Source organism: Myripristis murdjan, chromosome 9 (genome assembly GCF_902150065.1).
Source record: "Myripristis murdjan chromosome 9, fMyrMur1.1, whole genome shotgun sequence".
Taxonomy (NCBI): Eukaryota; Metazoa; Chordata; class Actinopteri; order Holocentriformes; family Holocentridae; genus Myripristis; species Myripristis murdjan.
In genome coordinates, this window is record NC_043988.1 from 13,422,363 (window position 1) to 13,447,650 (window position 25,288).

The 25,288-nt window shown below is 40.9% G+C and overlaps 2 protein-coding genes across 2 annotated transcripts; one reads left to right on the forward strand and one right to left on the reverse strand.

Moving 5' to 3' along the window:
• Positions 1 to 1,647: 1,647 nt before the first annotated feature.
• Positions 1,648 to 9,753, forward strand: LOC115365556 (retinal dehydrogenase 1). The gene is made up of 14 exons (XM_030060629.1): positions 1,648 to 1,863; positions 3,244 to 3,422; positions 4,433 to 4,537; positions 4,721 to 4,861; positions 4,982 to 5,111; positions 5,236 to 5,297; positions 5,741 to 5,869; positions 6,078 to 6,191; positions 6,665 to 6,767; positions 7,338 to 7,522; positions 7,848 to 8,012; positions 8,119 to 8,276; positions 8,966 to 9,040; positions 9,251 to 9,753. Exons 1-14 carry the CDS (start codon positions 1,803 to 1,805, stop codon positions 9,321 to 9,323), a joined length of 1,680 nt encoding a protein of 559 aa, XP_029916489.1. The 5' UTR covers positions 1,648 to 1,802; the 3' UTR covers positions 9,324 to 9,753.
• Positions 9,754 to 10,161: 408 nt separating this feature from the next.
• On the reverse strand, positions 10,162 to 22,985 carry tmc2b (transmembrane channel-like 2b). Its single transcript, XM_030060628.1, has 20 exons — positions 22,940 to 22,985; positions 22,588 to 22,629; positions 21,633 to 22,044; positions 19,493 to 19,636; positions 18,069 to 18,159; positions 17,847 to 17,928; positions 16,981 to 17,087; positions 16,747 to 16,845; positions 16,211 to 16,353; positions 15,896 to 16,043; positions 15,050 to 15,244; positions 14,560 to 14,739; positions 13,755 to 13,913; positions 13,335 to 13,463; positions 12,723 to 12,790; positions 11,955 to 12,194; positions 11,645 to 11,770; positions 10,741 to 10,819; positions 10,499 to 10,628; positions 10,162 to 10,385 (listed from the first exon to the last, which is right to left on the reverse strand). The coding sequence occupies exons 1-20, from the start codon at positions 22,983 to 22,985 to the stop codon at positions 10,162 to 10,164; spliced, it is 2,844 nt and encodes a 947-aa protein (XP_029916488.1).
• Between the last annotated feature and the right edge of the window lie 2,303 nt (positions 22,986 to 25,288).

A 25,288-nucleotide genomic window follows, 5' to 3' on the forward strand; every position in this document is an offset into this window, starting at 1 on the left:
ACTGATTCTGTGGAGCCAGACTGGGTGGTGAAGAAGCAAAATGTGTTGCTTACATTCAAATCTGAAAGCACGGCAGCTCACATAGCTCACACGCACAATCCAAAACTCCAGATCTAAAGAAAAAAAAAAAAGGCATGCACTCGTATGGAAAGTCTAGAAAGTCTACTACCAGGTTTTTGGTACTCACAAGCCAAAAGGTGTTTGTACTCCAAAAACACACCAAACATAACCACCAAACGACTTCCATCACTGACAACAATTCTTTGCTTTGCTGTCACCCTAAATGACAGCAGAGGGCTGGCTCTGGTCACATCTCAAAACATGAATAAAGATGAACAGCAGTCATGACTCTCCCAATCACACAGAACATCTTACAACAGCAGATGTACATGGGTTGATGGATGGATGTATGAATGGACAGAACGATTCATGCATGGACCAGCCCGTGGTTATGTGTCAGCTCTGGGTGATTATTGGGGTGGAGGGTGCCACAAAATGCTGGCAGCACAGAGAAATATCACCACAGAGCACCATGCTGCAGCTTCAAATCAGCCATAAACTTTAGTTTGGGAGGGTTTCCACCGTGCTTCGCCACACTCCACAAATGCATTTCTGTGGCGCTTTTCAGCGTTTAACGAGGATTAATTACAGAGGTTGTGTTGTCCCAGGGGATAATTCTCAAAGGGATGTGTGTCTCTCCAGACAGCCTAGATCAAAATACGGGCACACCAGACAGTTATGTGATCGCATTGTTCCTGGGAGACAGCGAAGCAACGGGAGGGCCCTTATCAAAGCAAACATCTTCCCAATTACGTTTGCTGGGCCCATCCTCTGCAGCCCAGACCTGCCAGTTCCTCTATCATTTTTTTTTTTTTTTTTTTTTTTTTTTTTAAAGTTTATGTTGGTTGATGACGGGCTTTATCAGTGTAAGAGGACAATACAAGAAGACACCCTCACATCTTAAATGATAAGAAAGTACCAATGTCTGTGCTTGCAGGAGGCAGATGTAGAGTGCTTGCCTCAGCTTACCTGGTTAAAAATGGAATTCATTAAAAAGAGTTAATATTTTATTTGAAGGGTCAGTATTCACTTTCTGTAGCTCAGTTCCACAGGGAAAAAAGTTCAAAAAGTTTAAAGGTCCCTAAACATCTTGACATTGGCATGTAGTCTTTATTGCTGAAAGTAGGTAAAAGTAGTTACATAGATAGATAGATAGATAGATAGATAGACAGAAAGAAAGAAAGAAAGAAAGAAAGAAAGAAAGAAAGAAAGAAAGAAAGAAAGAAAGAAAGAAAGAAAGACATGGGGTAGCTTTCAACTAGTCCACCAATAACCTAATAATAAAGATGCAGCAAACACTGAAACCTATGAGTCATTTAAGTTTAACTCTAGCCTATTTATCAGTGCAGTGAGAGCAAAGGTCAAAAACACAGATTGTAACGGCATGGTCATTTTCTTAATATGTATATGCACAACAATCAGTTCATCTAAAAAAAAAAAAAAAATCAATGATCAGCTCGCTTTCCAGTGACATGCTGCGTTTCATGGTCAAACAAAGTGAGCGGCGCGCGCGCCTGCCTCGCGGGGCACACGGGGTAGGCTGGGATTGGTTCCGTCTGAACGGTGATTAGCGCGTGCAGGGGCCTCTGGAGGCGCGGGACCCTCCGTTATGCGTTACGTGGTCCCGCTGCTTCCTTCCACCGCATCCCCTGTCAAGGCTGCGTGGTGCGGGAGGTATTTAAGGAGGTCGGCGGGTTTCCGGGTTCAGTGCCGCTGACAGACCGAGGCAGGGGACTTCAAACATGCCTGTGACTGGGGTGGAAATCCAGCAAACTGCAGGCACCTCAGCACCATCCTGCACAGGTAATAACTCTACTTTCTCTAAAATAGCAATGACTTTCCTTTTCTTTGACTTTATAAAATCAGAAAAACTGGGTTACTTTATAAAATGAGACAAACTATGACAGCTATATATGTTTCAATCTGGATTTGAGTAAGAAATTATCTTTTTGTGTTATGGAACTGTCACTTGCATCAAGTCTAATTCTCCCTCCCCTTCAGATATTTTCAGACATTTTTATAGCTGCTTTTATAGCTTTATAGCTGTTGATCTCAGGCTATATTGTAGTCATTGTAATTGCTGTAAATTTGCAATCTGGATTTTAAAAAAAATCACTGTCCTACTAACTGTATCAAATTTCCTTAGAGAGCACAGGATTATAGGCATTTACATCGCATTATTTAATTGGAAAGAGTTTCATGTATTAGCTTTTACACTGGACTGTCTAAACTCTGTAAAAGACAACCAATTAAAATCAATAATTCACATTTTTTGGTGTGTAAAAAATGATCAGGCCTAATAATGAGAATAAACTATGATGAGGGGAAAAAATACAGCTTATTTTAAATGAATACCTAGAATGGAGTTTCTTAAATTGTGAATAATACTGTAAAATATTGAATGATGATTTACCAGGGTTGGCATTAGCAAATGTGAAATAAAACAAATGTTTAAGAGCCAAAGCATAAAATTAATGTATAATCATATGTGTTTGTGCCAGATTCTATGTGAGTGTGTGTCTGTGTGCCGGCGCAATACTCTCAGTACTATCAGTCCAGCTCAGCCCCTCATCACTTTTTCAGTCACCATCAGCGTGATGTTAATCCATGCGGAATAGCAGTGGAAATTATATCAGTAGATTTCCCTGTATGAATTGTCAAAAGTTGGAGAAAATAAGCATTCATCACGTCTTGCCAGTTAAGACAATTTTTGACCAAGCTGTGAGTTTTTTGTGGCAAATGAAATGAAGCAGACCTCCGGTAGTTTTTGCCCAGGTCTGGCATCCTGCTGTCCTCAGCTCCTCTCTGTCCTAATGAGGTCAGCCCAGTGCAGAGCTCAGAGCCAGCCCGACTTTACGGTGCCAGTCGTAGCCCTTGACCCTGTGGTGTTACCCTGCTGACAATGCCAGTACCTCATTTGGCATGGCTTCTCTCCATTCCAGATGGATGGGGTGGCATCTTATGCACAGGGTTATAACAAAACAAGAAAGGAGCCATTCTCACTCAGTGATCCAGACTCTCACTTATGCAATCAGGCGCTCAAACACGCATGCAGTGCAGCACATGGGGAAGCACGCAGTCACACATGCATGCACGCACTCGACCAAGCACACATGCAGAGGCAAATAAACACGCTGCTTCGCATTTGTGATTTTATTTATGTATTTATTTATTTATTTTCAGAAGGAAGACAGTTCAACATGAGCTCCCAGCCTGACAAAGGCCACCAGAAGCAGCCGGGTAATGGACACACTCACCAGGATCCCAACCAGAACCAGAACCACAGACCACAGCATGTAGAGGGACCTGGGACTCCGGCCCTGTCCATGCCCATCCCTGACGTGCATATCCAGTATACCAAGGTAGGCTAAGTCCACAACCAGAGTCAGACTGAACAGAATCAAACAAAACTCTAGGGATGGATGCACTAAATTGCCAAGCCCAAGTGCACTGAGAATATGTTAATCAGTCAGTGTTTGCATGTTGAGTTTTGCTGTCAAAGTCCACAGCAAATCCTTTTAGCTTTGGAAGACAGGTTCTGATTACAGAAATGTCTGTAAACAAGATACACATATTTTGTTTTTGTGTCTTTCATTTACTTTATTTTATTATTTAAGTGAGCAGACGAAATATTAGTAGTGTAGGAAGGATAGGTGAAATAAGCTAAAGGCTTCTGCCTATGCCTTTTCGGTCAGTGTTTATTTGTATATATTATATATTTGTTTTGGTTAATTCATTCATTCATCTGTGTCATAAAAATGCATCTTACTTTAGAGGTGACAATTATGATTTTGGATTCATTTTCAGACTACAGTTTTAATTGTGAAGATGGTGAGCTGGAGATGGAGTTTTATAATTCAGTCTACATTTAGGTGGCTCAACCTGTTGTTAATCTATTCCATTCACCCTATAGCATTGTGTACCAAAGATGTAGAGGTTATAGTTTGTGTCCAAAGGAGAAAAAGGAACATAAGGCGTGTTGGTTTGTAATTAGTAGCCTGTTTTAGAGAGGAGAATGTAAGTCTGGTTTTAACGACATTAAAGATAGTTCCCAGCAACAGAGGAAGACCATAAAATCTTTACTGGGCCTTTATCAGTTAGGTTACTGTTGAAGGTAATTACCTGGATTTACTCTTTTAATCTACATGCTTTACTGCATGCAGATGCATCTCATAAAATATATCCAAGCAAGTAAAATGACTCCCATTTAATATAGGAAGCCTGTTATTGATTTTGTCAGACCTGGAAAAGTTGATACATTGTTCCATGTGTTGAGGATAGTCTTTGATCTGCTTTGAGTCTAGGGGGGTTGCTGATGGAAGTATCACAATCTGCATGATTTAAAAAAAAAAATTCTCCTGTGGTGTTTCAGTTGTTCATCAACAATGAGTGGCACGAGTCAAGCAGTGGGAGGAAGATTCCTGTGCATAATCCCGCTACAGGGGAGTTACTGTGTGAAGTGGAGGAGGCTGATGCAGTAAGTATGTTGAGAGACACGGTTTTTACCTCCGCACCAGCAGCTGAGGCATTAGAATATGTGTTATAAAATGTGTGTGTGTGTGTGCGTATTGTTGTTCACTACATGCATTTTTGTGTTCAGATGTATGTGTGTGTGTATATGCTGTCAAAGTGCTGAACCTCAAACATGAACTCCTTGCAGGAGGATGTAGACAAAGCGGTGAGGAGTGCCAGAGCTGCCTTCCAGATGGGGTCACCATGGCGATCCATGGATGCCTCGGACCGCGGTCACCTGCTCAACAAACTGGCTGACTTGGTGGAGAGAGACCAGTTACTGCTGGCAGTGAGGGACATAAATACAGACACACACACTCACAACATCCTCAGCTAATTTATAACCAGGCAGTTGGGGTAAGAGAGCTGGCCTTTGTGTAATAGTTACTGTGTTTTTTTGTATTTCTAGACCCTGGAGGCTCTGGACTCTGGAAAAGTGTTTCTCATGGCATTTTTTGTAGATCTAATGGCCACGATCAAAACCCTGAGGTATTATGGCGGCTGGGCAGATAAGATCCACGGCAAAACCATTCCTATTGGTGAGCGGTTCCCCTTTCACTTTGGGCTGTGAACAATCAGTAAAAATACACATGTTCTGCTGCAGGTGTTACAACATATAAGATGTCATGCATTTCATGCTGTCCATGCAAAAAACATTTTCAGACGGAGAGTATTTCACTTACACACGGCATGAGCCCATCGGAGTGTGTGGGCAGATCATTCCTGTGAGTAGCAACGCATATACATACATTTTTATTTATAACTAACTCAATAAAACATTTAGGTCTCCACTCAAACTTGTGCTTTATTTTGAAAAACACCTTGATGTGATTTTATTCATATCACATCGGTAAATAGAAAAAAACAAACAAACAAACCATTCAGTAGGAAGAAAGTTGACAGGGAAAAGACTGCGTGCTGTGTGACAGCATCACTAATAATACTGTTTCTATGTTCTGTGAGCATATCAGAAATGATTATAATTAATATCTATAAATCCTGACCGTCTAATAAATGCACGTAAAAGCACTTTTTTCAAACCATAAGTTTTAATTACTTGCATGTAACCACACTACAAAACTGCAAAACAAAGACGATCTAAGTGATTTGACGCACTTATAAAATATAATTTATATTTACAAGAGACTTTGTGCATTTTTTTCTACAGTGGAATTTCCCGGTGATGATGTTTGCGTGGAAGATCGCTCCAGCTCTGTGCTGTGGAAACACTGTGGTGATCAAACCTGCTGAACAGACCCCACTAACAGCCCTGCACATGGCAGCGCTCATCAAAGAGGTACGCAGATTAAGATTATTGCTTCTCCTCCACATCAGAACGGTTAAAAAGGAACAGGTGGACAAAAGCAATAAACTTGCAATCAGAAATTGTCATGGCCGGCTTGTAAAAGTAGAAAGAGCGCTCCTCTAAAAATATTCTTTCATAAAAGCGGAGCAGATGCCGTAGTCACACCAGCGTCTGCTCTCCCCTCTCTCTCTGGGCGCAGGCTGGGTTTCCTCCAGGCGTTGTGAACGTGTTGCCGGGTTACGGGCCGACAGCAGGCTGCGCTATTGCTCACCACATGGACATCGATAAAGTTGCCTTTACTGGATCAACTGCTGTGAGTATCTGTTGATATAAATATTAAATATTAAATAGACGATCCTTCAGGTAAATTTACATTTATTCTATGTTATTCTGTTGTTTTCTGTTCTATTTTATTATCATATCTCTATTGTACTACATTTTGTCCCTTTCCTGTACTTTTTCAATTTTATCTTCCTTTGTGATATTCAATTCTCTCCTATTCTGGTCTTTTGTCTTTATACTCTGGTTTTTACTTCTTCTATTCTGTACTCTTTTCTCATTTTGTTTTCATTTGTCCTTTTCTGTTCTAGCTGATTCTAGTCGATTCTAATCTTGTGTTGTCAAGTCTAGTCTACGGACTTCTTCTATTCTTAAAGTCTTGTCATTTGTTTGTGAGTCTACCTTATCCCTGTTTGCCCGGTTTAGTGATGTTAGCCAGCTCGGTCACTGCAGTATCACTGTTAGGGTTACTGTTGGGTTACTGTTACTGTTGCTGTCGGTTGCCAGGTTGGTAAAATCATCCAGAAGGCCGCAGGTGACACCAACCTGAAAAGAGTCACGCTAGAACTGGGGGGCAAAAACCCAAACATTGTCTTCGCTGACTCTGACTGTGAGTATTTCTTTACAGTTGCAATTATAATCGCAATTCATTTGGCAAACGCTTTTATGTATGCTTTCAAATGTAGCGCACATCTGGTTCTTTGATTAGTGTCACATGTATGTATGTTAGTTCACCGATAAAGGTTGCTTTACTTGAAGTAAGTGTTGGTCCATTGCCAGAAAAGATAAATGTTATTGTGTTATACTGGCCTCAACAATTACTCCTTCGAAAAGGAAAAACAGAGCAACAAGTCAAAATGTGATGGACACGTGTAGAAGAGAAACATAATGCAAAAGGTTAGAATGCACAGAATAAATACAACAAGAATAGAAAACAAGAATACAAGAATAAACAAGAATAGAAATATGATATAGTCCATACTATAGTCCATAAGTAAAAGCAAGCTTAATTTATATTTGGCTGTATTTGGGGCTCATAACAAGATAGTATAAGTATAAAATAGTTCCAAACGTGCCTCAAAAGGTGATCTGTAGCTCTTAATTTTTTTTATTTCAATGATTCTAAATTGCACTTGTAGCAACATCAGGTGCGACTAAAACAGGGCTCTGTGTCTCACAGTAGAGTACGCGGTGGAGCAGGCCCACAGCGGTCTGTTCTTTAACCAGGGCCAGTGCTGCTTGGCCGGGTCCAGGGTGTTTGTCGAAGAGCCCATCTACGAGGAGTTTGTCCGCCTCAGTGTAGAGAAGGCCAGATCCAAAGTTCTGGGAAACCCGCTGCTTCCAGGAGTGGACCAGGGACCGCAAGTAAGAGCATCCCATTTACCTTCTCAGTTTAACACCTGCATTACCAAACTGACTGTTTACACAGGTGGTAGGCCAAGTCTCAGGTTTTGTGAGACAAAATTAGCTATACAAAAAAAAAAAAAAAAAAAAAAAAAAAAACAATAACAATTTCCTAATATTTTTTAATAATTTGCCACTTCTACTCCAGCCGTGCTGCTGGGAAAATAATTCAAATAAAATATAAAATGCTGCATTTAATACTGAATACATGCATGTTGGCTTTTTCCAATACCGATATCCAGATCTAGACAGTTTTCTACCTGTTCTGATTGTTTTCTCTCTCCAGATCGACCAGAAGCAGTTTGATAAGATCATGGAGCTGATAGAGAGCGGGAAGAGGGAGGGAGCCACGCTGGAGTGTGGAGGCTCTGCATGGAACCAGCAGGGACTCTTCATCCAACCCACCGTCTTCTCCAATGTTACAGATGATATGCGTATCGCCAAGGAGGAGGTACACTCGCACACACACACACACACACTCTCACCAGGCACACCGAAAAAACACCTTGATCATGTTTCCGTCCCTTCCTCTCACTTTCTATCTACGTCTCTCTCAGATTTTTGGTCCAGTGCAGCAGATCATGTGTTTCCGCAGTGTGGAGGAAGTCATCCAGAGAGCCAATGCCACACACTACGGCTTGGCAGCGGGAGTGTTCACCAACGACATCGACAAGGCCCTCACAGTCTCCTCTGCCCTGCAGGCTGGCATGGTCTGGTATGAATCAGCTCCTCTACCACTTCTTCCCAGAGTCGGGAATACTGGCAGTGCAGGTCATAACACAGCTATCAGAGTCTTCCCTTAAAGAGTAACTCAACACTAAAGCATATAAGATGGATAACCTCAGCAAAATCAAACAATCACATAACAATAATAAAATGAAATCAAATTTTTAAAAAATCTGTGATGGTATTTTGCCATTGCCAGCTGCTAAAAATACCTGTTGCCCCATCAGTGATTGGCTATGGCACAGAGGTGCAACTGAGCACCAAAAAACACTATTTCCCATTTATCTTCATTGTGGAGTCGGTCTATCCATATAGTTTCTGTGTGATCTGGTGAGGTGTCCAGTGTGCCACTGCTCCCTCCAAACCAGTGCATTCAAACTGGAAGGGTATTCATTTGTAGAGCTCAAACCATCAAAACTTTACATGTGAATCATATCACCACCACTACTGCCTGAATGGATTTTTGCTGTTAATGTATGTATGTATGCATTTATCTGTTTATTTATTTATTTACAATAATTACAAGCAGGGCCCTGCACACAGACTGGAAATGCTACCTACATGTACATTGGTCTGGCTGCAGTTTATTTTGAAGTTTAGTTATTATTGAACCACAGCAGAGCAGGAAGTGACACTAATACAGTCTGACGTCCTGTGGTGCTGGCTGCTCTGTTTCAGGGTGAACTGCTACAATGCTATGAGCGCTCAGTGTCCTTTTGGTGGCTTCAAGATGTCTGGGAACGGAAGGGAACTGTGAGTACCGTTGTACTATTGGCTCTGTTTTAGTATTATGAGCATGGCAGTATCACATTTTATCTGTCAGTCATTCTGTGCACGTCCAGCATATTGGATGTTTCTGTAACAAGCTGTTATTTGTAACACTGCAACATGAGTGATAGATTGTGCTTATCTAGTGTGTGTAACGGCATTATCAGTAGTGTGTGTGTGTGTGTTTTGTTTCAGTGGGGAGTACGCTCTTCAGGAGTACACAGAGGTCAAAGCGGTCACCATCAAAATCTCACACAAGAACTCCTAACACCGTCATGTGCTGAAATAAGTTGCACATTAACGTCCTCAACCACCTCATGCCTTCAGATGCGGCACCGACTCTTTGGAATAATCAAATGACACCCGGATGTTTCTAAGGCATCATCCACTCCAACTGTATTTTCCATGAACATTTACTCCTTTCATTCCCCCTCAAATGCTCCTTATATTTTCAATTTCATACAAATGTTTTATTTGTCAATATTAATATGGCAATACTGATTTCCATTTATCTATATTCTTATAGTGAAGCAGTGTATCTGAGACCTATCACATAGTTTTGATGTGCAGTCCCTGCTCTGTAAAGAACTGGCTGTCATGTGTTAGTGTAGGGATTGTGAGAATTCAGATAGCACCTTGATGCCTGTAATGCGTAGCAGACATATCTGACTTATTTTATTAGGTGTCATACAAAAAAATAGAAAGACATTTTACAAGCTATTTACAGTGACAGTGATTTCTGAATGAAATCAATAAAAATATTGATACATATTGATAACCTGTAACTCTGATCTCCATCTAGATGCAGTAAACATGATGATGTCCATGCTGCTGTATTTGTATTATAACATGCTACTGTGCCATATCTTTTTTTTTTTTTTTTTTTTTTTTTTTCATATTCTTGGTGTAATAAAGACAGTATTGTTGGATCTTGCATACAGACCCCAGAGGGCACAGTGTAATTTTTTTTTTTCCAGTCCCAGCACAGTGCAGCTCCGGAGAGGGAATTATTGGGTGTTACAGGTGATATAGCATCACATCTGCTGTTTGTTGTTGTTGTTGATGTAAATATTATCTGGATTTTGATTTTGGAATTATGATGCCTATTACCGTGGTGGAGGCCCACCCCGACCCCTGCCTCTCCCCGGTCCAGGAGCAGGACCCCTGCCGTTTCCAGGAGCCCCTCCTCTGGGCCCTGGTGCACGGGTCACCGCCCCTCTGGGGTTTTGGGCAGCCAGTGATACGTCCTTTTGCAGATTAACTGCTTTCCCATTGGCAGCTGTGCCTGGCTTCATTTTGGGAGACTTGGTGCGCTTCTCACTTACGACATCTGAGAAGAGAGATGGAGGACAACAATGTCAGGACAGCCATCAGATGCAGATTTACAGATAGCACATAATAGTGAGTGAGTGTGTGTGTGTGTGTGTGTGTGTGTGTGCATACCAGGTGGGGGAGGCTCCTCTTCAGTAGGAGGCGGTATCAGAGACTTGTTTGGCAGCAGATCCTCCAAGTCTTTCATCACTTGATTGGTGCTATCCTTGTTGTTCCTGCGGTTCTTCTCCTCATCGCGGGCCTAATGTGCACCAATACCCAGACACTAACTTGATTGTTCCAACAAAGGAGGGGAGAAAAACAGGGCAAGGCAGGAAATGATAACAGAGAGAATAGGAGGGGCCTGTACCAACCATTTGCATTTTCCTCTTCAGGTCAGCGTTAGCTTGTTGGTATCCTTTTGACACAGCATTCAGATAGTAGATTGCCAACCTGTTATATAAACAATGTAAGTCTCTTGTCTCTTGTAAACCATTAAAAGTGTGGAAGCATCTGTGTGTGAGTGCCAAGCCTGGAGTGCTTGAAACACCGTAACACTAAAAAGGTCAATTAATTTTGTGAGTCCTAGAAAAATCCAATTGAAAAGGGTCAACATATTACTAAAAATATATATGTACAAAGCTCTAAAGTTGGTTTTCCAACATGTAATGAAGGTGCTCTTTGGTAGGAAGATGAAACATTCAATCCAATTTAACAGAACTGAATCAAGGCAACTCTTCTTCGACAAACAAATAAATACATTAAAAATGTAAAAGCCTTTATTGAGTGACTAGTTGAACATTAAAAAAAAAAACAACTCACTGACATGTTTGGGCTGGACCTTCATCAGAGCAAATGAACCTTGCTGGTGAGTTTTTTTTTTTTTTTGAATACTATGAACAAGCCATTCAGTAAAGTCTTTTTCATTTTTGCCTAGAAAGAGTGGCCTTGGTTCATTAATCACTGTGGATATCATCAACTAATATTTCTTTGCATGATTTAGAAAATCTAAAAACAATGGTTTGCACAGAAAGAGGGTTCACAGAAGGTCATTCTGAAAGCTCACTGTGGATAATTCAATTCCAAAACAGCCACCAGTTTAATATGGTTTGACCTTTTTCTTCATATGTTTATGTGTATTTGGAAGTTCACCTCCAATAAATGTTCAAATGCAGTGACGCCGTAACTTTGACTTTGCACTTTGACTCAACACAGGAGTGATTTTAGATGTATCCATCTACAACAATTCAGATCCAAAACTTTCAAATGCATTCTTACACCATGAGAAGAACAGCAGGGATGATGAGTCCAGGGTTGGTGGCGTAGGTGAAAATGTTCCCTATGAAGGCCGGGAGATCCTTCTCTATAGTTTCTATGACCACATCGTACATCTTATCCCTTCCACTGCAACAAGAAAGAAAAACATGGATTCTGCATGCTGACCTAGTCCTGTAAAATATAAATGTAATGTAATGTAACATTTACAAAATGCTATAGATAAGATTCAATGGCAAATGATGTTATGAGAGAGTGCCAAATGATGTGCATGTGTCTGTCCACGCCTTTATTGCATGTGCGTCTACCCCACCTGAAGGGCCCACAGTCGAAGGAGGGTGACAGAGTCATGATACTGTAGACAACAGGCAGCATGCTGAGGAAGAGCACGAGCAGCAGCAGGCCCATGTAGAAGTTGTTGGAGCGCGAGGCCTTGAAGACCCTCTCATGCGGCACGTTGCAGCTCATCACCGCCCAGCACTGGTAGTACATGGAGGTGAGGAGACGCAAAACGTTCAGACCCACCAGACCTGGGGCATAAAACGCCCCCATCCTGATGGGCAAGAGGGTGACAGCAGGCTTAGGAACGCTCCTTCAAAGTCATTTACATGATCCATTCAATACTCAGGTCTAGCAATGTGATGTGATGACTTCAAGTTACTTACACAACACTTCATACAGTTCAATACATAAATGACTGTTAGTGGAATAGTGCTCTTATAATCACATGTAAGCACTATCAACCATTATTCAAATTTTATAAATTGCTCATGTATACGGAGTTAAAAATGATTGCATGTAATCTCACAATCAATCTATGAAAAGAACTGTGATCCTTTTACACACTGTCCTTGTGCTAACTTTTATGGAGTAATAGTGAATTTAGTATTGCCCACGTTTCTGGGCACCAAGGGGTCTACGAGACCGCCGTTTGGGAACTGCTGGTCTACATAATTTTGCAAATTAGGCACACAGGAGGTAGACTTTCTCAGGGCATAGCAGGCAGACAACATAAAGAACAACAACATATTCAAGGAGATAGAGGGAAAATGACATCATAGGCAGAAGTCAAGTAATTCACCATATCATCCCTTGATTGAAGATGAGCCCAAGCACGTTGCCACTGATGTCAAACTCTCCATATGACGGCTGGAATCATAGTCACAACCACATTATTAGCAGGTTCACCTCAATTAATAAAAACAAGGTCATTTTTACTTTGCATTTGCCCTCTCTCTCTCTCTCTCTCTCCCTCTCTCTCACTCACTCTCTCTCTCTCCCTCTCTCTCTACCTCTCTCTCTCTCTCTCTGTCTCTCACTCGGTAATTAAGTTCTCATTGCAGAGTCCAGTTTCACTCAATGTTTGGGATCACCTGTCTGTCCAGATGTCATTGTTTGGTATCAGGTTGACTTGGATCCAACACAAACTGCATTGTAGAGGCAATAATTGCAGAATGGCAAAGTGCCATGACATAGCATTCACGTAACTGCATGAATGCACACATCAGTATGTATCGTGGACACAAATATTCACACTGAGGGGTTTATATAGCAACAAAAAAATGTATAAATTATGTGTGAAACAGATGCACATACAGTAAATACAGGACACATACTGACAGACATGCGCACACATACATATACATACACACACACACACACACACACACACACACACACACACAGCACTCACAAATCCAGCCTCCAGGTCCCAGCACCAGCAGTAGTTGAGGAAGCGCACGATGAAGGCACGTACGAAGTCTCCGATTAGGATGGTCAAATAAGTCACCTGGATGTCCGACACAATGAGCTTCACAAATTCCTACAAAGTGCAAGAAAATAAGCACAAGCAGGGTCACACTAAATCATGCATTTGTCTTGACTGATCAGTCCAGCGACCTGCTGAACATGCTCACATGCTCAAAAATGGCATCCTGAAGATGTTGAGATTACAGGGCATTACAGTGCACCTAACCACTTTTAACTTGACTGTAACTACTGCAATGTAATGTAAGATGGATGACCCAGTCCTTTAAGTCCATGGTAATTTATGGGCCTTAAAATACAGACGCATATTCAACATTTGACCACTCTGTGTAATTTGACTACTGACTATTCCCACTGCCGTCTCCCAGCAGGGACCTCTGATCGCGTCAGCGGGGTGGATATTGGGAGGAGGAATGTCTGTGGTGTTGTAGAAGGAGCTGTAGTTGGCATAGTACTCATTCAAAGTCCAGATGGTGGTGTTCTTAATTGCCTTCTCGCTCTCGAGCTGAAGAAGAGAAAATAAATGCAATTATACTCTACAAGGTGTACACAGAAGGCATTTTAATACATGTGACTCTATTAGTCAGTGGTGAAGTGAAACTGAACATGCACTGCAAAAAGTCAAATCTTACCAAGATTATTTGTCTTATTTCAAGTCAAAATGTCTTATTTCTAGTCAAAATATCTCATTACACTTAAAATAAGACATGATCACCTCAGAAATAACTTGTTTTTAGACAATTTTCACTTGTTTCAAGTGAAAATTTACTTGAAACAAGTTAAAATTTGCTTGAAACATATTCTGCCAATGGAACAAGCACATTTTTACTTGTTCACTTGTGTCACAAGTAAAAATGTGCTTGTTCACTTGTGTCACAAGTAAAAATTTGCTTGTTCCATTGGCAGAATATGTTTCTTGTTTCTAGCAAATTTTAACTTGTTTCAAGTAAATTTTCACTTGAAACAAGTGAAAATTGTCTAAAGACAAGTTACTTCTGAGCTGATCATGTCTTATTTTAAGTGTAATGAGATATTTTGACTAGAAATAAGACATTTTGACTTGAAATAAGACAAATAATCTTGGTAAGATTTTGACTTTTTGCAGTGTGCATAAACATTACGATCCATGCCCTTCACAATGACTCCCCTACCTTGTCATTGACCTCATCGAACAGGGCGAAGAGGAAGGTGTAGAGGTTTCCCAGGAAGAGAGCGAAGATGCGTCCGAGCTGCCACTTGAGGGCAATACGAGGGTGATAGTCCTCCAGCTCAGCGATGGTCTCAAACAGAGGAGGACACACCAGGCCCAGGAGGGACATCACAAACTCCACCTGGGACATGTGGAGGAGAGTGGAGGATATCACATTTCATGTCACCATCTCTCCAATTTCCATTTTCTGCACTTTTAAGGAAACCCACACCTTCTCCCTATTTATTTTATTTATTATAGAGCCTGGGGGGAAAAAAATCATTAATCTTATACACATGTCCGTTTCTTGCTATAAGCTGTATAAGCAGTTGCTCAGGCCTCCAAACTGCCAAACGCCATCAGAAATAAAAAGATTTTGTTATTATAATTTGTTCAATCAACATAGGATGAACAAATCTCCCAACAACAGTGAAATGATCATCTCAACATGCCTCATTCTTCTCAAACCAGGAGAGATCCTCCTCATCCTTCTTGGCAAACTCCTGAGAGCGTTTCACCACGTAGTAGATCAGGTAGCCGCTGCCCGCGAGGCTGCACAGGATCAGGAAGTTGGCCAGAACCCTGAGGAACCGGCGGAGGTGGATATTCTCATCCTTCTGGTTCTCCTGCTCGTCCACGATGGATTCCTACATCCGGGAAAAGCTCGTCATTTAATGCAGTGAAGAGAAGTGTTTGTTTGAGATTTTCCCAGGTTTCAAATGGAGTACATCTTCGGTTCAAATTTATGTCTAATTTTGAAATCCCTGTTTTTAAGGGTGGATCGTGCATAAGCAGTCAACAAAAGTGAAATATAAAGGAAACATACACACCTCACTGTTACAGATCTTCAGCCCGCGAAATTCAATGCATCTCAGGACTTGTTTTGTGACGAAATGTTGTAATTCACTGTTGGTGTACATGCTTTCCCTCAAACTGTCTCACATACTTCTACTTCAGTTAGTGCATTTCTCTTAAATATTGATGCAAAAATCTAGAAAGAAGCTTTTGCGTTACTGGCCAAATGGGCAAGAAGAAAATCACGACAAAATGGACCCATAAACACAAGTACATCACCAATGGTTATTTATTTTAGTGTCTAAACATTTTGGAATAGTTTGTTTTTTTAAATTCCTGTGGGGAAGAGTTGTCTCACATTGCCATCTTGCAAGTGTGCTAATCTTAGAGCTTGCTGTTTTCGTCTTTTTCTAACCTCTTTTCATTGAAGGAGAGTCGACTGAGCACAGTCTTTTTCAACAACACCCTCACACATATCCACACACTCACATATGCCTGCTAACCTTGAAGCTGGTGGTAATGGAGGCAAACTTATTGTCTGCAGTCTCAGAGTTTCCTATCAGGTAATCCCAGCTGGTGAACATCTTCCAGCTGAAGGTGAAATCTCCCTCGTCCCCTCCGTCCCCTCCTTCATTTGAGTTGCGAGCCATCCTGAGGAGATAAACAGAGCGGAGCAAAAAGAGACAAATGGATTTAAGTCTGTGCATTTCTCTGCCGAGAGCCATATCTCTGTGCATGCTTGTGTGTGTGTGTGTGTGTGTGTGTGTGTGTGTGTTTGTTTGTGTGTGTGTGTGTGTGTGTGTGTGTGTCTTGCATACGTTCGAATAACAACCATCAGGCTGTATCCAAAGATGCCGACGCCCACCAGAAGGTAGGCCAGAGGGAGTCTGAACTTCAGCAGCCCGATGGTTCGCTCATCATTATAGTACCCATAAAACAAAATGGAGTACTTGAGGTATCCCTGATGGTGAGACATACAAATAAATATTTATAAATAAATCAATGACACTGACACATTGATGACTGTGAAAATAGCTCTGTTTGCAAGCCTGTCATACATCATATACATGTATTGCATATACAGTGTGTAAGCAGCCTATCTGACTTGTTATTCCTTATTGAAAAGTAAGTCATTAAATGGCCAGGAAAGTGACTGAATAAGTGTGAGGTTATTAGCTTTCTGATGGCATCATTTGAGTCATCTGAGTGGTCATTTTGTGCAACTGATTCATGATATGGTGGATTAAGGTTAGGGTTAGGCATAAGTTGGTTATGGCTAAGATTCAACAAAAAGGCTGTAGAGAATGAATGTAAATCAATTAGGTCATGACTTCGCCATGCTAGGGAAACTCACACCAAAGTCCATGAGCACAGAGAAATCCATAGCTGTGTCCTGCTCCGTTCTTGGCACAGTTTTCCTGGGAATGGAGCCATAGGGAAGACCCATAAGAACCTAAAGACAGAGGAGGAGGTGGAGGAGGAGGAAGGTGGAGAAAAAGGAGAATGTAATAAAATGGGGAACCAACAGCATGATGCTCCACATCTCTAACATCACATATCACTGGCCACATGTATAATGAGGATGTACCTCTGGCAGCACCACGAGTCCAAACATGAGGCCAAACAGGATCAGATTCAGACCGTACATCCACCTCAGGAAAATAAAGTAGGACGCCACTGACGATCCAAAGTAGCCTACGATCAGTGAAGGACAAAAGAGAACATCACTTAAAGAGGAACTAAACCCAAAATCAAAATCTCTGTGAAGCCTCACCTCTGTAGGCTCATTTAGGCTCAACATTAAATATGGATACGGATAAAGACAGAGCCTTCTGTCCGTACTTTGTGTTAATTTCGTCTGTATTTGTGCACATTTTCAGAAAGCTTATGGATGGAAGAAATTTTAAAAATTCTTCATATCAGAGAAAAGAGATGAATTGTCGTGATGCACTGTCTATAACACTGCCTCCACTTTCAACTCTTTCTTAGCAGGTACATTATTACAACCTCCTCCACTGACACCATGTTTGCTGTTGTCAGAAACTTTGGACTCGGAGCTGCCCTCTAGTGGATTTATTGCTTAACATCCATGCCAACATAAAGGACATGTGGAAGTATGTGGGCAGTGACAGCCACATCATTTTAATTGGACATATTTATTTTAGTACACAAAAGGAGCATAAATGAGCCTTAATGGTGAAGAAAAGGGTATCTATGGAGTAGAACGAGTGATGACATCACCTGCACCCAAAGACCAGGCAACCTATTTCTCACTGCTAGAGGTCAGGCTTCACAGAGGTTTGGGTTTGCACTTTGGTTACTCTTTAAAGTTGACACAATTAGGGCAGTTTAAAACCAGCGCTAAAACCAGTGACAGTACTTATTGTTCAAATCAGTACAACTTGTTTGAATAAAATATGCATCAGAGTCAGAGAGTGTCATGGAGGTACTGACTTTCTACTTCCTTTATTTTCCTCTCCCAGGGTATGCATGCTGTTTTGAAGTTCTCAAAGTCACGTCTAAACTTGATCAGTTTCTGGAAAAAAGAAATAAGCAGGTAAGCAGGTAAATCTGTGTAAATGTCACAGTTCCTGCATTCATATGATCATTGTCATTCTGCACCAACAATGTTTGAAATATCTAAGCTCAAAGTGTCAGCAATATTGTGATTGTTACCTTGGTCATCATGACTTTGTACGCATAGAGCTTCTTGCCTTTTCCTTTACCGAGAGCTCCTTCAAACTTTTCAATAAAGTCCTGGGCCTCCCTGTCAGACCGGTTAGAGAAAAGATTTACTCTCAGCTGATCAAATGAACTGTCAGTATAATAACTCATCACTGTAACATTTTCATATGAGATCCATATCAGGCTGAATGCTATGACTGGCCAAAACCAGTCAGCTGAATCATAAACCTTTCTGACTGATAGTGTAAAGAATCAGGAAGAATCAAACAGCATATGGCGAGACCAGCGATCAGAGCGGTTTGGCAAGCAGTGGGCCCGGCAGCCACAGTGCCATGCATTAAACAGTGTCAGGCTCATGAAAAGTTAAGGCGCCTAACTTATCTTGTTCCCAGCTGAGAACCTTTGCTTACACTGATCTGTACATAGTGAAACATACACACACCCTCACTCACACATACGTGTGCACACACACTCCCATGCCAACTCCTTGCCTTGGCACTGGCAAGACAGCTTTGCTGTTGTATTCCCACAATGAGTGAGGATGCCCAGCACCCTGACCTACAGACAAACCTATGTGTGTGTATGCCTGTGTGTGTGTGTGTGTGTGTGTGTGTGTGTGTGTGTGTGTGTGTGTGTGTGTGTGTGTGTGTGTGTGTGTGTGTGTGATTATGTTTCTCATTAAAAGATTCTTCACCTCCGCAGATATTTCCTCCATGAGATTTTATATATGGTTTCTCCCAAATGCTGAATAGATCTGACTGTATTCAATGACATTTTTGGGTGTATACTCAAACATCTGCCAGGATCTAAATATTATTGGGGAGACCTGATGGCTGTGATTTGACTTTGAGTAGAAAAGATGGTTGCAACTGTTACCAGTAAGAATAATCCTGAAATAAACTGCAATCTAAAGTCTCACTTATGTGAGCCAATATTATAAGAGCTCAGTTTATCCTCTGCTTTTGTCAATGTATAATTTGACAAAAGCATGATAGTTTTGTTCTGAAAAGGGGCAAAAAGAACAAACGCCATATATTTCAGTTTCAAAATAATGTAGTCTGTGTTTCTCCAAAGCAATTTGCTGCTAATGTAGATCACAGCACAAAGTGGGATATCAAGCAGGTAAAGCAGTAATGAGCTTTAATGCTGCAAGGCCAGCATCACATGTGCATGACATGAGTGATGGTAAGATGGTAAGCAAAACGTAATTTGCCAACAGTCAACAAGCAAATAAGCAATGAGCAAAATACAAGTCAGGATAAATAAAAATGTGTGATAAGAACAAAAGGCGGAGAGTACAGAGCACAGCAAGCAATAACTTCAAATCAGATTCAAAATCAGTCAGAAGTGAACCACAGGTAAAAGACAGAGGATATGGGGGAAGGTTGGCCATTTTGTGGCTTTCGTTTTTCTACTTAAGCTGGATGAGTCTCCGCTTCATGCGCCAGGGTTTGTTCCTTAAGGTAGAAACCAGTTTCTTCTTCTCTTCCACCTCTTCCTTCAGGGCGGCTATCTCTCCCTCCGACAGAGAATCTTCATCGGACTCGGAGGAAGAGGAGCTGCCACAGGGAGAGAGCTGTCATGTGCCATGGCTTGGTCAAGACGTCACAGCAGAAACATCCAGAGCTCAGACACCAAGCAGCAGCAGCTTTACTGAACACAAAAACCTTTTTAAACTCTGTCTTTCATCTGACTGTGATGAAGAGACTTTTAAAGAAGACAAAGAGTAAAGCACACAATCTTGAGCCATGAAGAAAAATTTTCAGATTATCTCTTGGTGAATGATATCCCCTGAATTTTTACTCCCGTTTACAGTCAAAGGTTTAGTTGTGTATTAATTTTCATCTATGATACAGTACCACGTTTACAAACATGAGTGTAATGTTGTTAGGCATCATATGGCACATGCCATCCCTTAGCCTTATTTAGTCTTGTCTTGATCTTGTAGTTTTTAACAATATTATGGAGAGCAAAGACCAAGCAGAAATAATCAAAGACCAATTTGAAAACCATGTCTGAAAAAAATTGTTGTTCAGTTTGTTGTTATTAATAATTTATCATAAGACCAAAAGAGTAATCACTTAATTCATTACTATAGTGTAACAGACTGGTATTTATGGGATGTATTGTTGTAACATGCTATACTATATTATGTTTCTTTTCTTTTCTATTACTTTTTTGAATTATTGGTATGATACATATAATTTCTGTATTCTTACTGTCAGTCAGTGTCAGTGATATGCTGCCTGGAGAATGCCTCGTTTCAAGCCCTTTGAGGGTTTTTAGGCAATTCTCCCTCACATTTCCCTGTTCATTTTATATTGTATCTTTTATAGTTTCTTATATGTGTAAATAATCAAATCAAATCAAATCAAATCGGTAATTAGTCTCCTTGTTGCCTAAAATTTAGCTTATACTCAATATATTTAGCTTATATGTGTAAGGTCCAAAGTTTTGGTGACAAATGACATTGCATACTAGATAAAAATGCTTTTCGGCAATGGTAAAAACCTGATTTCATGTCACTGTATTGGCTACTTGAATGAAACAAACAACAAAACAACATGATGTTGTTAACAGAGGTCAGAGGATGTTGTGTCTCAGGATGTTTTGTTTAGTTTGGTGAGACTGATCATTGGCATCATATTAGAGCAGCCAAAATGTTGTTTACCATATGCTAAGCCAACCGCATAACTTCTTAATAAACACCCGGTCCTACAGTGTAGACTCTCTTAAAGCACCTTGGAAGATCATCATATTCAAACAAATACTGCTAATAACCATCATGTCCAGTAAATTGCTATTCCTCACTTTTTAAAATATACCAGCACCATATATCCATTTTAATCGCTGTGCATTGTGCATCTTTTTGGCACAGATATTGTCAGTTATTGTGTTATAATGTGAACTATGTCGTTACAAATACAGTACTTTATCACAGGTTTGCATTTACAGTACACAATCAGCCTTGACCTCTTGGTTTAATATGCTGATTAATTTAAAGGTGCGCTATGCAAAACTGCCAAGGGTCAGTTGAAATTGAGGACCTTTTAGACTCAATTGTGAAAAAACTCACGATAAGCAAATCATGTATCACTGAATCCATCTGACAGTGGCAACCATGGAGACCTAATGATTCATTTAGATGGTTATTTCATGTTTTTTGTCAGTTGAGTCACTTAATTTGGCCCAGTAAATTTTGCGTAATGCACATTTAAAGCCCATAGTCTGTCTTGTATAACAGCCTGCTCATTTTGATTGTTGATTCAAATGAAGGTATGAGCAGCTCTTAGCTTTACCCTGATGCTCCAAGGCAGTTTGCTAATTAACAGCTTAACAGTAGCCCACTCAGAGATCATATTAAAAGTTGACCAGATATAAATACCCGCCAATATTCAGGTAGACGTGTAAATGAAATTTGCACTCTGTCAAATGTTTTATCTATCTTCCTGAATATATGTCACGCAGCTTCATATCAGCCCAAAGTCTGCCGGACCATGTGGGTGTGTGCGACGTGCAGGTAGGCCAGAGACAAGCGCTCAGAGAATACTGCACCTGCTGAACTTCCCACTCTTCTTTTTCTTGTCCTTTTCATTGCCTTTATCCTTTCCTTTGTTCCCTTTCGCCTCTCCTTTCTTCTCCTTATTCTGCTCTTCTTTATCCTTTTTGGTCGTCGGTTTCCCTCCTCTCTTCTTCTTCCCTCGCTCCTCCTCGCTCTCTTCCTCGCTCTCCTCCTTGGCAGCCTTCTTCTTCTTGTTCGCAGCTCTTGAACCTTTGCTCTTCACACTTCTGTTATCCTCCTCCTCGTCATCCTCATCGCTGTCCTCGGCCTTGGCCTTCTTCTTCCGAGCTCTCCTCCTTGGTGCCTCGTCCTCGTCCTCTTCCTCCTCCTCATCATCACTGGCCCGTTTGCCTCTGCGTGGAGGGGGTTTGACTTTCCTGTTTCTAGCTCTCCGCCTGGCATCCTCTGAGAAACACACACACAGATATATACAGACTTTACTCATAATGTATGAATCAATATACATACACAGTACATTTACACTGCACTGACTTTTAATTATTAGAGAGAATTAGCTGACACTAATCCAAAACCATTCAAAATGAGTGTACCGGTGGAACTATCTTGAAGGTGCATTACGCAAAATTGATGAGGGATGGTTGAAGTGAGGACCAAAAGACAAAAACCATGGAATAAGTGTGTAACTTGATGACTGAGCCTTCACAGTTCTCATTGTCAGTCCGACAAGCTGATAAATTACGTGCCTATTCTACAGTTCTGTCAGTCTAAAGGGTCCTCCCTTCAGCTGACCCTCTACAATTTTGTATAATGTAACTTTAACTGAAAAAATATATCGGGAAAAGCTGTAAGAGGAGAGACAAAAGAGAAAGAAAGACAGCAAAAGGTCTGGTTTTGTCTTAAGACACCTTAACACTTGAACAAAATGCCTGCATCATTGATACTGTCACTGATAAAAAAAAAAAAAAGGAAGCTGAAATTGTTTCTTACCTTCACTGCCACTGTCTACCACAGCATCAACCTCCATCCCAACTGGAAAATGTAAAGAAAACAAAACAAACAAACAAACAAAAAAACACACACATTTACACAAATTAGGTCCATCACTGAGCAATTACACATTTTCCACTCATAATCAATATCTCTTATGAGTCTGGTTCATGCAAACAATTACACACCAGCACAAACTGTGAATAAACACAGAAACCTGGTGAATATTTAGTTGGCAGTTTAAGCAATGAGTAAATCCACCAAATGAAAAAAAGAAAAGAAAAGAAAAGAAGAGAAAAGAAATGAAAAGAAAAAATCCTCTCAACACAATAGTGAATAAAATACTTCTCACCATCATTCACACTAATTACAACATCATTTTTCCTCTTGGGAGGCATTCTCCTGTGGTGTTGTAGTTTATCACTCCTCTGATCCCTCCGTCAGTCCTCTTTTGTTCCCTCCAGTCTCTCCCTCCTCTCCATCCATGAGGCTCCCAGACAAGGGAGCAGCAGATATGCCTGTGAAGCTATTGTGTCAAAAAGCTGGACAACACACACACACACTAACACCACACACACACACACACACACCTTCACTTGGACACACATGCAGCAACAGGTGCGCCTCTGTTTAGACTGTTCATAGGCTGGGCTCCTTGACAACCACCAAAGGAACAGTCCAACAGATGATAATCTAGAGCCCAGGCGGGGGAAAAAAAAAGATAATCTATCAGACAATGGAGACCCACAATAGGCTTGTCAATCAGCATGTTTACTGATCTATGACTGGAACAGCAGGAGCACATATGATGTTGCATGTTGGTTAGAGTCCCAATGTCTTATCAGCTCATACGACGGCTAAGAGCTCTCAACATGCATGTGCAAAGATTATGCAAAGAAACCATTTTTGGTGGTGACACTGAAGACTTACAGTTTGGCAGAGTTGACATCATTCAGTGGTGACCTAGAAACGAGACACCAGAGAACAAATGCAGACATAAAGGTCAGATACCATTAAAGATTAATGAAAGCTTGAATAACTCTGAGTGAAAAGCGAAACAAGCAATGACATGGCCACTGTATTTTATTATACTGTACATTGTGTTTTGTGAGGGCTGTGGAGCACGACGCAAACTGAACGCAATGAAGAGAAGGGAAAGGGACAGGAGTCGCCTCAGTTCACCTTTAATTTAAATGAGAGGTGTTTTGGAAAAAGGACAAGTCGGTCCACTTTACAAGCTTGTCATTAGAGTTTTGGACACTGTAGTCAAGTGAAAGTGAGGACAGAGGAACGAACAATGTAGACTGGGCCAGGTCCAGAACTCATGCAGAGGCGGGGTGGTTGAAGCACTGGCATGCAGACCACAGCAGCCCTCGTTGTTGCTGTGGTTATGGTCAAATGTCAGATCTGACTTGTTGAATAATGCAGGGAAACAGGAGATACAGGGCTGCTATGCAGCTAACACAAAGCGCAACGCACGTCCAGGGATTATGCTGGCCTGAAAGATGTCTCTTAAACCGTCTCTTCATTTCTCAGGATGTCCCACCCTCCATTCATTCACCATGCCTCTTTTTCCCTGATATATAAGGATCAGAGGAGGTGGTGAGGCATTCATCTTTAGATCTATTGGCTAAAACAGGGTCTAACCGTCCACTGCATTTGATGTATTCATTTCAATAAATTGTTTCTTACAAATTCAACCTGAGGCTTTTCTCTCTGCAGCAAAACTGGACATAGTCCAAGCAGTCAAATCAGTGCATGTGATGCTATAATGTCTCACTCCTCCCTTCATTAACGTTAGTGAATAAGAGATGTTGACTGTAGTACAACCGACATTGAGATATCCGGTAATGTAGAACCAACCCGACATGGCTCAGTTTCCTGCCGCATTGTACCAAGATAGCAAAAGACTTGGGGGGCAAAAGTGGGAAGGTGAAACAGTGGGTATGAAGAGGCTGCTATTACCTCAATAAAAGAAAAGCAATGCGGTGTTTGGATAAACTGGAGGTTTTTATTGTCTTAATAGTAAAGTCTCCTCAGTTTTCATTAAATAATGTGATTGGCAATCCTTAATTGGTAATGAAAAAATAAAGCATAGAGGCTTACTTCATTGTTTGGATCTCAAATAACTGTGGAATGAATTCTTAATGCTTACTTGCCATGAATTGATCATGAGCATCAATGGAATTGGATCTGATTCTGTCCCTTTGTAATTGAATGTGAGCAGTATTATGAGCTTGTTGAATTGTTGTTTTAAATGATTTAGATACGACACACATCGTTGATGTGGACTGACAAAGCTTATATTACAAAGATCCTGAATTTAAATGTCAAATGTAATGTAAAATTTTGAGGGATCATCAGCTCATTTAGGTAAATACTAAACCAGCTGGATGACACCACTGCTGCTGGATCGTCGAGCCTCTTCAGTTAAGAAGCTAAATGACAAGTGATTGATGGGGCAGCTCAGTGTCCGGCGAGTGCATTGGAGAGCAGGATTAGATATTGAGACACTGGATACGGCTATACACTTATCAGAAGACACTAATCAGGCATCCATTGTACACGACAGGGGTTAAAAGACCACAGGGAAAGGATTTATACTGTCAGCTCAAATCTGAAGTGTTTGACTAGGCAGCACTGATTGAATATTTTCTTTGCTTTCTAAAAAAGGAAGAATCAGACTCTCTTTGTGTTCGTT